The 11,187-nt window shown below is 33.1% G+C and overlaps 4 protein-coding genes across 4 annotated transcripts; 3 read left to right on the forward strand and 1 right to left on the reverse strand.

Moving 5' to 3' along the window:
* The first annotated feature begins 902 nt into the window (after positions 1-902).
* On the forward strand, positions 903-4,445 carry Chro.30039 (hypothetical protein). Its single annotated transcript, XM_661235.1, has 1 exon — positions 903-4,445. The coding sequence occupies one exon, from the start codon at positions 903-905 to the stop codon at positions 4,443-4,445; it is 3,543 nt and encodes a 1,180-aa protein (XP_666327.1).
* A 1,451-nt stretch (positions 4,446-5,896) lies between these two features.
* Chro.30038 (protein serine/threonine phosphatase alpha) lies at positions 5,897-8,221 on the forward strand. The annotated part of the gene is made up of 1 exon (XM_661236.1): positions 5,897-8,221. The coding sequence occupies one exon, from the start codon at positions 5,897-5,899 to the stop codon at positions 8,219-8,221; it is 2,325 nt and encodes a 774-aa protein (XP_666328.1).
* Positions 8,222-8,987: 766 nt separating this feature from the next.
* Chro.30037 (hypothetical protein) lies at positions 8,988-9,647 on the forward strand. Its single annotated transcript, XM_661237.1, has 1 exon — positions 8,988-9,647. The coding sequence occupies one exon, from the start codon at positions 8,988-8,990 to the stop codon at positions 9,645-9,647; it is 660 nt and encodes a 219-aa protein (XP_666329.1).
* Positions 9,648-10,072: 425 nt separating this feature from the next.
* Chro.30036 (hypothetical protein) lies at positions 10,073-11,092 on the reverse strand. Its single annotated transcript, XM_661238.1, has 1 exon — positions 10,073-11,092. One exon carries the CDS (start codon positions 11,090-11,092, stop codon positions 10,073-10,075), a length of 1,020 nt encoding a protein of 339 aa, XP_666330.1.
* Between the last annotated feature and the right edge of the window lie 95 nt (positions 11,093-11,187).

Below are 11,187 nucleotides of genomic sequence, written 5' to 3' on the forward strand. Positions count from 1 at the left end.
GAATTCTTACTCAATCACTCCAAAATTAACGTAAGCATGCTATTGTTAAAATTGTTTTGTTTTAGAGGAGGAAGGAAAACTACTCATTAAGATTTAATACCCACTGGCAAAGTTTAGTTTCTTCCACTTTAATATCAAATCATTAGATATTTCTTTCTACCAAATATATATTAAATGAGCAATTCCCTGGCTTCCTCGAACCTTTTTCCAATTATTTTAATTATTTCTTGCTTAACAAAAAAATCCAATTTCCCTGACCTCTCCAAAACTCCGCTGGTTTTTTTTCCCTCTTGTCTTCTTGACCTTTACATTTATATTAATTATCTAAACACACAATTACACACATTATTACGTGTCTTGGCGCGCCTAATTTATTTTCTTTTTTTTTTGCATGGCTTTAAAAGGGGGGAAAAAAGGATGTATATTATATTAAAATCTTTGTGAATATTAGCACCAAATTAGCTTAGATAGTATCCAAACAATGAATTGCTTGACTACTTTTATCTGTTTTTATTGAAAATGAGTCTACCGCAAATATTCAATTAGAAAATCTAACTCTTATCTAGAACTGTTCATGCCAAATAAGCATATTTCCATATTGCATGCAATAATTAAAATTCGCAAAAATATTACTTCCCAATAAAAATATATTCGCGCATGCAATAACCACTATTGATAATTTATTTTTATTTGGCCTCCCCTTTTATCTCTCTATCATTGGCGCCTAGGCGGTACCGATTGAAAATGAATTCAAAGAAAATATACAACTAAAAATATAGATATCGTAAACAAGGCTTTTTGCCAAATTAAGCTATCTAAAGTATGCTTATGAGGAATAACTCAGTGTGTTAAGCATTTTTTTTTGAGAAATAACATGTATTTAAGTAGAAAAGAAGGAAAAGATGCAGAGCACTAAGGATGGAGAGGAATCGAAGAATAATATAGAAGTTGAAACATCAGAAAGCAAGCTGAGTAGAGATTCATCAGTATTTGGACTCTCAAATCAAACGCCAAAACCTCCAATTAAGAGAGACTCATTTGTGGGGACCAGCTACCTTCCAATTCAAAACCATTATAAATTGGGAGAGAAAGTAGGAGAGGGGAGCTGGGGAGCAGTTTATATTGTGGAAGAGCGATGTTCAGGAATACTCAGAGCAGCAAAGAAGATTCCGAAGCAATTTTCTGGTGAAATATTCCGGTTTAGACAGGAAATGCAGCTTTTAAGTATTTTAGATCACCCAAATATCGCAAAGTTATTCGAATCTTTTGAAGATTATAACTCTATTTACTTAATTATGGAGCTTTGCACTGGAGGAGAGCTATTTGATCGCCTTTCTCATGTTGGAAGGTTTTCAGAAAGAGTAACTGCCCACTTAATTAAACAAATGTTGTCAGCAATTTCTTATTGTCACTCTAAGGGAATTGTTCATAGAGACCTTAAACCTGAGAACTTCTTGTTTCTGCACTCAAAATCCAATATAAACTGCAAGCACTGCCTTTTTGAACAGAAAAGTAGCCAGTTATTCCAAGATGAAGAGGCTGCTCTATCAAAATACTTGAAACAAGACAGATTTAGGATTTGTAGATCTTTACCGTCTAGTATGAACAACCAACAGCTCCAATCCCTAATCTATAATATCAACGATAACACAATAAATCCTAGTAATAATAACGCCATTTGTGATATTACTTCCAATCACTTGTTCTCTGCTTCAAATTCAGAGATTTGTAAGAAAAACCGTGATAAAGAAGTGGGTGAAAGGCATGAAAGTTATGATCAAGAAACTAACAATGGAGAACTAAGCCATACAGATATACCTATTCCTAACTCTGAGCCATTTGGAATTCCAAACTTTATTGCTAATATGTACTTGAAAAAGGGTTCTATATCTAATTCTATTTCAAATTCCAATTCTTCTTCTATTAAATATCCAATACCTTCCCATCAAGATAAGGAGTGTGAATGTAACTGTAATTGTTTCGAGTTGAATAGTCCTCTTAAACTTATAGATTTTGGATTGGCAAAAAGAATTACCAGAACTGGAACTCTTAGAACTAGAGTTGGTACATTATATTATATTGCTCCAGAGATTTTATTAGGGAAAGGATATGATGATAAGTGTGACATTTGGTCAATTGGTGTAATGGCTCATATTCTATTATGTGGAGTGCCTCCATTTGCAGGAAATACTGATACTGAAATCATTGAGAAAGTTCGAAGAGGAAGTGTCTCGTTCTCAGAATCTATTTGGAGCCAAGTCTCCACTCAAGCCAAAGATTTTCTTCTTCAATTATTGAATAAGAACCCATCAGAAAGGATTTCTGCATTCCAAGCATTACAACATCCTTGGCTGAGATCTTGGGACACGCCGAATATTCCTCTTTGTGGTATTGGAATGATTAACAAGATTGTTGTTTGGCCATGGCATCAGCAGAGAATGAGGGTTACTAAGTCCAGAGCTTCATCTGGTATTAGTAGCCTTAAGATCAAATCCAGCATTTCTTCCCCAAGTTTATATTCTAATCGAGAACGAATAAATGATATTCTTTCTGAAGAAGATCTTAATAATTTATCAGGATCTGGTGATAATACACCAGTTGTTACCAGTTCCCCAGAAACTGGAGGTTTCTTCAAAACACAAATAGTAAATGTTCCGCCGAGGTTAGACTCTAGCTCAGGGCAAGGATCTGTAGCGGGATCTATGATAGGGTTCTTAGAGTCTCATGGTTTATCAACTGGAAGTCAAATTAGAAACGTGAATAGAAATTCAATGCTGAAAAGATCCTGTAGTACTCCACTTCTCTATTCAATGAACAATGCTTATCCAAATACAGACGCTAATCCAAGTCTTGTAAGTATTCCAAATAGTTCTATATATAACCCTGGTTTAGTTCAAATTGCAGATCAGCAAATAGCCACTCCTCGAACCAAAGCAACTATCAATGCTTTATTAAACCAAGAAGATTCCATTTTATCTCCTCCTGGAGATACAAGATTTCACTTTGGCTGCCATTGTGGGAACCCTATAGTTCTTAATCACTTTTGTCAAGGCAACGTTAGTATTAATTCAATAGATCATGGAAGTTGTGATGGGTCAAAAAGCTACTCTGGAATTTCAATACCCAATTCAATATCGTCTTCTTCATCTTCTTCATCTACATTCACTACGTCATATAGTATTTCAAGATCCTCACTTTCTTTTTCTAATTTACTAACAAATAATAATCTAAAACAAGGAAATATAGATGAATATCTTGAGAATTCAGACGAGAATGCAAATGTCCAACGTATATCAGTCATAAATAACGTTACAATTCCAAATATCGTCTCAAAAGTATGCGATAAAGAACAATTATTCCACTGCGTTATTTATAATAAGACATGTAACGCTTACAAACCTCTCCTTAAACTTATATCATCTTGGGAACGGTTTTGTAACTATACTCTTCTGAAAAGAGTCATTTTAGTTTCAATTGCTCTTCGAATAGGAGAAAACTGCGAATTTAATCAACTCAGAGATCAATTCAACAGGTTTGATGTTGCAGCAGATGGTGTAGTTTCTCTTGCTGAACTACAATGTGTTCTTTGTTTTATATTCCATGTTGAAAGGATTTCATCTAGCAACTACAAGAACAAGCAATGCCACCCTAAACAAACTTCAAATGATAACTTCCAATCTGTATCTTCTCGTTCATCTCCTCTTCCTCCTCTTGCAAATTCCCCAAACCATCAACCTAGTTTTGAAGATTACATAGATAATGCCAGTGAAATTGAAGAGGACCACTTTGATGAGATCTATGATGAAGGATTTCGAAGCTCTGCAATTGAAAGCCCGGAAAAAGGAGCTTTTAATCATTCCAATCAGATTGGAAACCGCAAATCTATGTCCATCGATGATTACTTGAAATCACTTTCAAATCAAAGCACATTCAATAAAGACCAGCTTTTAAAGTTTCTATGCAGCTTCAATATTGACGACATCATCAAACTTAATGAACTTTGTAACAGAATAGAAGGTATTTTTGGTATCATAGACCAAGATCAAAGTGGGTCCTGGGAATATTCTGAGTTTATTGCTGCTTCAATGGAGCCTGAAATGTATCTGAATAATACTAGCGCATTAAAAACAGTTTTCAGGAATTTTGATAAAGATTCAGATGGAAAGGTCTCTGTTCAAGACATACTTGCTTCTTTCGGATGGGAAGATGATATCATTCTATGCTCAGAAACTATTTCGCCCCAACAATATGAACAATACCTCAAGTTGGGGAACTCTCAATCATATGATCAGCAAAGAGATGAGCGTTTCTTGGGAGTTGATCAAAGCAACTCCGTCCAATACTGTGCTCACATACACTGGACCGAGATCTTTCTAAATGAATGCTGCAAACCAGGTAAAAACTATTTAGATTTTTGTGATTTTTATGATTTTCTACGTAATTAGCCAGTCTAAGGTTTTTGATTTATTTTTCGTATAAGCTAATTTTTTTTTAATTTCTCAATCATATTTTTTGTGAAAAAGTCGTGTTTGTATTTCTATGATGATTAACTAGACACTCAAAATTATCAGAGAAAGCCTAATAGAACTTAATAAATCTATTAGAAGGCTTCAAATATGAAAAATAAGTATTACTTTAAACTAGCATTACCCTATTATGGAATTTGTTAATAATTTTCATTTATTTTTTTTTTAATGATCTTAAAATCTCTAATATTTTTTTGCGTAAATACTATAATAAAAGAGGCGCCAACACGTGTTATTATTTAAAATATATTTTAAGCTATTTATTTTAAAAAAAAAAATTAATAAGTTGATGAAGCACATTGAGAATCCGGGCTTTATTCGTTAATATATTGGAAAGCATTATTTTGCCCTTGCTTTACTCTCATCCGCTCATCTTTTATTGGCATTGCCACTCCTAACTGGGTATTTCTTAACTGTGTGTGGCTAAATAAATCAGAATACTAGATCAATTTCTATAATTATGAAGTTTCGCAATCGAAAGCATTAGACTGAAATTTATTCGTTGAATTATTGGATAAAATTCAATTTGAAAACGTCTAAGTTGACCGTAATTAATTTTTAAAATGGCTCAAAAAGAACAAATGTTTGGGGATATCCCCACAGCAAGGTTTGGTCATTCAACCACTTTTGTTGGTAATTCTAAAGGTAAGTCTAATCCTAAAATTGTACCAAAATACTTCGCCTCCTCTACATGTTCTATTTATATGGTTTTATCCAAAAAGACGTGGTATTATGAATGAACTAAATTAAGAAATTACGAAGACTACTGTGCTTTACTTTTGTTCGTCATGTTCGCCACATTAGCTTCTATGCCGCTATCATCACAACAGCCCCCCAACCTAACTTTAACCTTCGTTAATAATTTGACACAATACGCAAAATTGCATGTAAATGGCGGTATTTAATTTTTACTATTATTGCCAAAATTTTGCAATTTCATGTGGACAACAAAAATAAAAATTATCTGCGTGTGAATAAACCTGTACAAAAGATGTAGAGTAGGTGTTGATTTTGGGAAAAAAAGAAAAATAAGTTACAAATATGTTTAACTATACGTAGTTGTGTTGTTTGGAGGAGCTATTGGTGATAATGGAAGATATACTATTACAGCAGATACATATATATTGGACTTTTCGGCAGGATTCCAATGGAAGAAGATTACAGCAGATAATCCCCCTAGTGCAAGAGCAGCTCATGCGTCAGCATGTGTAGACTTAATGCAGCTTGTTATATATGGAGGTGCTACAGGTAAGTCTGAGCTCAAAGATCTCTTTTCTTTTAAACTTAATTAAAATCCAATAGGCGGTGGAAGCTTGAGCAGCGACGAATTGTATTTACTAGACTTAAGAAAGGATCCCCACTACGGTTGGATGAGTGTGCCAATATGTGGAGGAAGGACTCCTGGGAGAAGATATGGACATACAATGGTCTACAGCAAACCTAATTTGATAGTATTTGGAGGAAATGATGGACAGAGAACTTTGAATGATGTATGGTTTATGAATGTTGAAGAAAGCCCGTTTGTTTGGACGCAAGTATTATTTGATAGAGATGAGAGAGTGCCATTTCCAAGAGTATACCATAGTGCTGCATTGTGTACGGAGGGGCCAGCAGCGGGGATGACAGTTGTACATGGAGGAAGAGCAAGCGATTCACGATGCTTAAGAGACACATGGGGTCTTAGGCAACATAGAGATGGAAGATGGGACTGGATAGAAGCCCCATGCAGAAAGGGAGGACCTCCTGCCCAAAGATTTCAGCACGTTGTTTTATTTGTTGGATCTAAAATGTTAGCATTAGGAGGAAGAGGAGATGATGTTTCAAAAGTGTTACCAAGTATGCTTTATGACACTGAAAATTGTGAGTGGAGAGATTTGCCTGGTATTGAAAGGTTTAGGCATTCAGCATGGGCAATAAAATCAACTTTGTTCAGTTTTGCAGGATTTGACCACAAGACCCAAACTCATCCTACTGTTGATTTACTTTCTATGGATTGTTCTGCAGAGCCAAACTTCTATAATGAAAAGGAAAGGTCAATTAGACGAAAGAGCCTTGTTGGAGTTCCATATAACACTATTGGAGTTCAGCCAAAGGATCAATTAGTTGTTGGAACTGGTGGAGATCCTAACAAAACTACGAGAAGTGATCTAACCAATGAAGATCTCGGCTCTTCAACCACTAATGAGCAAAATACTGTACAGGAGTATAACTCCCCTAAATCAAATGATATTCCATTCACCGATGTTGAGAGAGCAATAGCTAGGGCGAATATTCAGCTACAAAGTGACTCGAAGAGATACATACCCAAAATGGAATATAAGACTACTGCGGGATTAATTGGATTAACTCCTGCTGTGACCAAAGTCAGCTCTAGAGTTCATATTACTGTTGACTCTATGAACAATGACTTTTCTACGCTTGTCCAAAAGGTTTCGATTGACCAACTTGGAGAGGAAGGAAGGAAAATTGACAAAGTTGCAGCAAAGCACGCACTTGCAGATTCTCCTTGGATGTTAACTCCAAGTTCAATGGGAGTGCCAGGTACTGGATTAATAGAAAAATGCTTAAAGTTATTTCTTCATCCAACTATTACTCCTGTTGAACTATCCGCTAGATTTAATCATATGGCAGCATTCTCACTTACTTGGCCAGAAGTCATACAACTTTGCGAAATGGCCTTCAGTATTGTAAAACAAGAGGATATGGTCCTTAAACTCAGAACGCCTGTTAAAGTTTATGGAGATATACACGGGCAGTATTATGACCTAATGAGACTCTTTCATAATTATAAAGCTCCCATCAGTGAAGAGTTAGAAGATATTTTTGAAGCAAAAGGAGATATTGATTCCACTGATTACTTGTTTTTGGGGGATTATGTAGACAGAGGTAGTCATAGCTTGGAAACCATTTGTTTGCTTTTTGCATTGAAAATTCGATACCCAAGACAAATCCATTTAATTAGAGGTAATCATGAAGATCCTGTCGTTAATTCACTCTATGGCTTTAAAGATGAATGTAGGAGAAGGTTGAGGGAAGATACTGATGATCCTGATTCATGTTGGAATTGGTTTAACCGTGTTTTTGAGTATCTTCCTGTTGGAGCTATTATTGAAGATAGAATATTATGTATTCACGGTGGAATTGGAGGCTCTATTCATAAAGTCGAACAAATTAAAGAAATTCAACGTCCATTAAGACCTTCCCAAACTCCACAAACTGAGTATGAACAGAGAATACTTGATCTCTTATGGTCTGATCCTACTGATAATGACTCACTCGAGGGAATTGTTCCTAATGACACCAGAGATCCTGATGGATGTGGTTTTATCGTTAAGTTCGGTCCTGATAGAGTTATCCAGTTTTTATGTGAAAATAACCTGGATCTAATTATTAGAGCCCACGAATGTGTACAAGACGGATTTGAGAGATTTGCTGGTGGTAAGCTTATCACTTTGTTTTCTGCCACTGATTATTGTGGAAAGCATCAAAATGCGGGAGCTCTACTATTTATTAAGAGAGACTTAACAGTTGTCCCAAAGATCTTGCTCCCTTCAGCTTCAAAAGACCCGAGAATGATTCTTAACAATAGTAATTATTGGGACCAAAACATTCTTTCTGAAAGACCTCCAACCCCTCCAAGGTCTGCCACATACTTTGACAAAATTAATTCAGAATTCATTGATATTGCTTCATGAAGATATATATTTTTATCTATTCATTATCATTTCAGGTTTTCCAATTAACAAAAATAATCTCATTGTACTATTCCTTTTCATTCCCTTCAACCTTCCTATGGATTATCTTTATCTTTTACAAGTCCGAAAGAGTAAATCTATACGATAAGAATTCTTTGGTGTCAATACAATCCCTATAAAATCATTCTGAAGATAATTATCAGATTCATTTTTATCACTTCTAAAGATTTCTATTCAATCCTTTTATACCAAGGGAAAAACCTGTTAGTCATCAAGAAACTATTTAATGTATATATTTAAATGCACTAATATATTGATTTTTAAGCGGAAACACTAGTATATGTAGAAAACTAGACTTTTTAAATTCCATAATAAGCTTTAAAAATAGAAAGAAGCTATAGATTATTAATCATTTTTTTTAATTTGTCAAACTTTTAAAAAAATTAAAAAAAAAAGAAAATACTGGTACCGAGTATAATTTACATTTTTCCTTTAGTATTAACCGCACAAAAAAAGTATTATTTTACACAATATATTAAATAACCAAGTAAAATCCTAATACTATCAAAATTCTATCAAATCTCATCATAATCCAGCATAAACTCCTCTTAGAAACAATATATTAAAGCTAATAGTATGCAATTCCCAACTGTTACTCTCAAACTCGTCCCAGTATAACTCACTTCTCTCGACCTTTTACGCACATTTCTATTGTCCATATTAAATATTTTCCTATATTTCATTATAATCTAACTTAACCAGGTCAATGGAATCAATCTCCACTGCTAAAGATACCCATGATACCGAGATTCTTCATTTCAATAATCAATCAAATTCTTTCCAAGATCTTGATCATGATCACAAAATAGATACCAAAAATATTAATACTGGTACCGATAATGTTAAAATTGATTCAAGAGAAGAATTAATACCAAGTTTAGATTTTAATGATCTTAGTATGATTGAGAGAGTATCAAAAGAGGGGGTTAATACAAGTTTTAATATGAAATCTAATGTAGATGAGAATGAAATAATTGAATGGAAGGTCTTAAAAAAAGCCTTAAGGAAAGAAATTGTTCTGAAAGGTAACCAAATGTTTGAAAAATATGGAGGATTAGATCAGTTTGACTATTTACCATATAATTGCAAACTACATTCAAATTTAGAAAACTCTCATTTAGATGAGGTTTCTCCACGCCACAAAAATATTGAATATTCCTGTCCAGATTGTGGAAAGTCTATTTTGGAGAACTTTTTAATGGATATTCTCGAAGCTTTTGACTGTCATACTGATTTTCCTCCTACAATTCAAAGAATTTGTGAATTGTTATTGTTCCCAGACTGCTATAATAACACAAAAAGCTTTCTTTATGCTCTTGATAAGGTATGTTTAGCTCGAATATCTTTCAGTTCTTTCAAGAACTGAACAATTTTATCTTTATTACTTATTTCCTTGTTACTTTTTTTTTATAGCTTGTAAATGTTTCTTGTCCTATTATTATAGAAGACCCCGACCATTCTGAAACTGAATTAAGTTGCTCAGAAACTGCATCTAATATTACTGGCAGTAAAAGACCACATATAGAGTCTTCCAATGTCGAATTGAATCAAGATCATGAAATTAATTGTTTAAGTTCAAAAAGACTCAAAAGTGACTCTGATTTGGAACTATGATTTTAGAATCCTTCTTTATTGTAATATGCTTCCAGAACTACTACTATAACAACTTGATTTAACAATACATAGAATAATAAGTCTTTATATTTATATTTTAATATACAATTTTGAAATGAATGAACTATCCCAGTTTAATTCTATCTCTTTTATTTATAATTAATATTTTTATTCATTTCAGGTCTTTTGATTATCCTTCCAATTCGAAAAGTAGTCTCTATAATCTGTAGTATAATATATTAGAGAAATTAAAATATCCAAAGCTTTACTTCTATAACTTAAAGGATAAGATTTTGTATAATCCTCAACATTATCAAATTCTGAGCTTTCTGTAAAGAAAGCATTTTCCGAATTCAATTTCACACCATCAATCATCTTTCTTTCTTCTGAATCACTTTGAATAAGAGTTTTATCATATATTCCAGTATTCTTCTTCAATAATGAATTGTATATAATACTTGAATCATTACCAATCTGTTCAAACTCATCGTCAAAAGTTGCTTTTTTTGAATTATAAACCATCAATTTAGATAATAAATTCTTCGATTCATTATCTGTAGCAATCAAACTAGCTTTATAAATCGGAAAAGATATCGAAAAACTCTCATCTGAAATACTTGAAAGCTCAAATGATTCATTAATATTCTTAACCAAATTACTCCTTTCTAGATCTAAATCCAAATATTTAATTTCACTTGATCCACTGTCATTCAAAATTTCATTAATTCTAATCTTTGATAGCCTACTTATTCTTTGTTCATACTGAATTCTTGAGTTTATTCGACTTATCTCATCTAATTCATCCTTTTTTACTGTCTTAAATAATCTGATTTGCTCTTTCATACTTTTCCATATAAACTTTATATCATCTTCTGCTTCTTTGATAAGATCAATAAAGAAATTCTCTATAGCTGTAATTTCAACACTTTCTTTGATATGAGAAACTAAATATCTAGGATTTGATTTAGATTTTGTTTCATCTATATTAATACTCAAAGAGCTAATCTGTTTATTATTTTCACCATTATCAAATTCAAATTGTCTAAGATTACCAAAACCTTCGTCCATTGTTCCGTAACTTTGATTAATATTTTCAGATAATTCTCCTGTAGTATTGTTTAATGAGTTAATTACCATCATTCCAGACATACAGAAATCCATTTCATTAAATTTACTACTACTTTTTGTTCTTCCCATACCACTTGCTTTAATATCACTGNATTGTTTATTTATTCTTTTAATATGTTGATTATCGCTACTTCTAATAGATTCAATTCTATGTCCATTTCCTC

This window comes from Cryptosporidium hominis (assembly GCF_000006425.1).
Source record: "Cryptosporidium hominis TU502 chromosome 3 CHRO013039, whole genome shotgun sequence".
Taxonomy (NCBI): domain Eukaryota; phylum Apicomplexa; class Conoidasida; order Eucoccidiorida; family Cryptosporidiidae; genus Cryptosporidium; species Cryptosporidium hominis.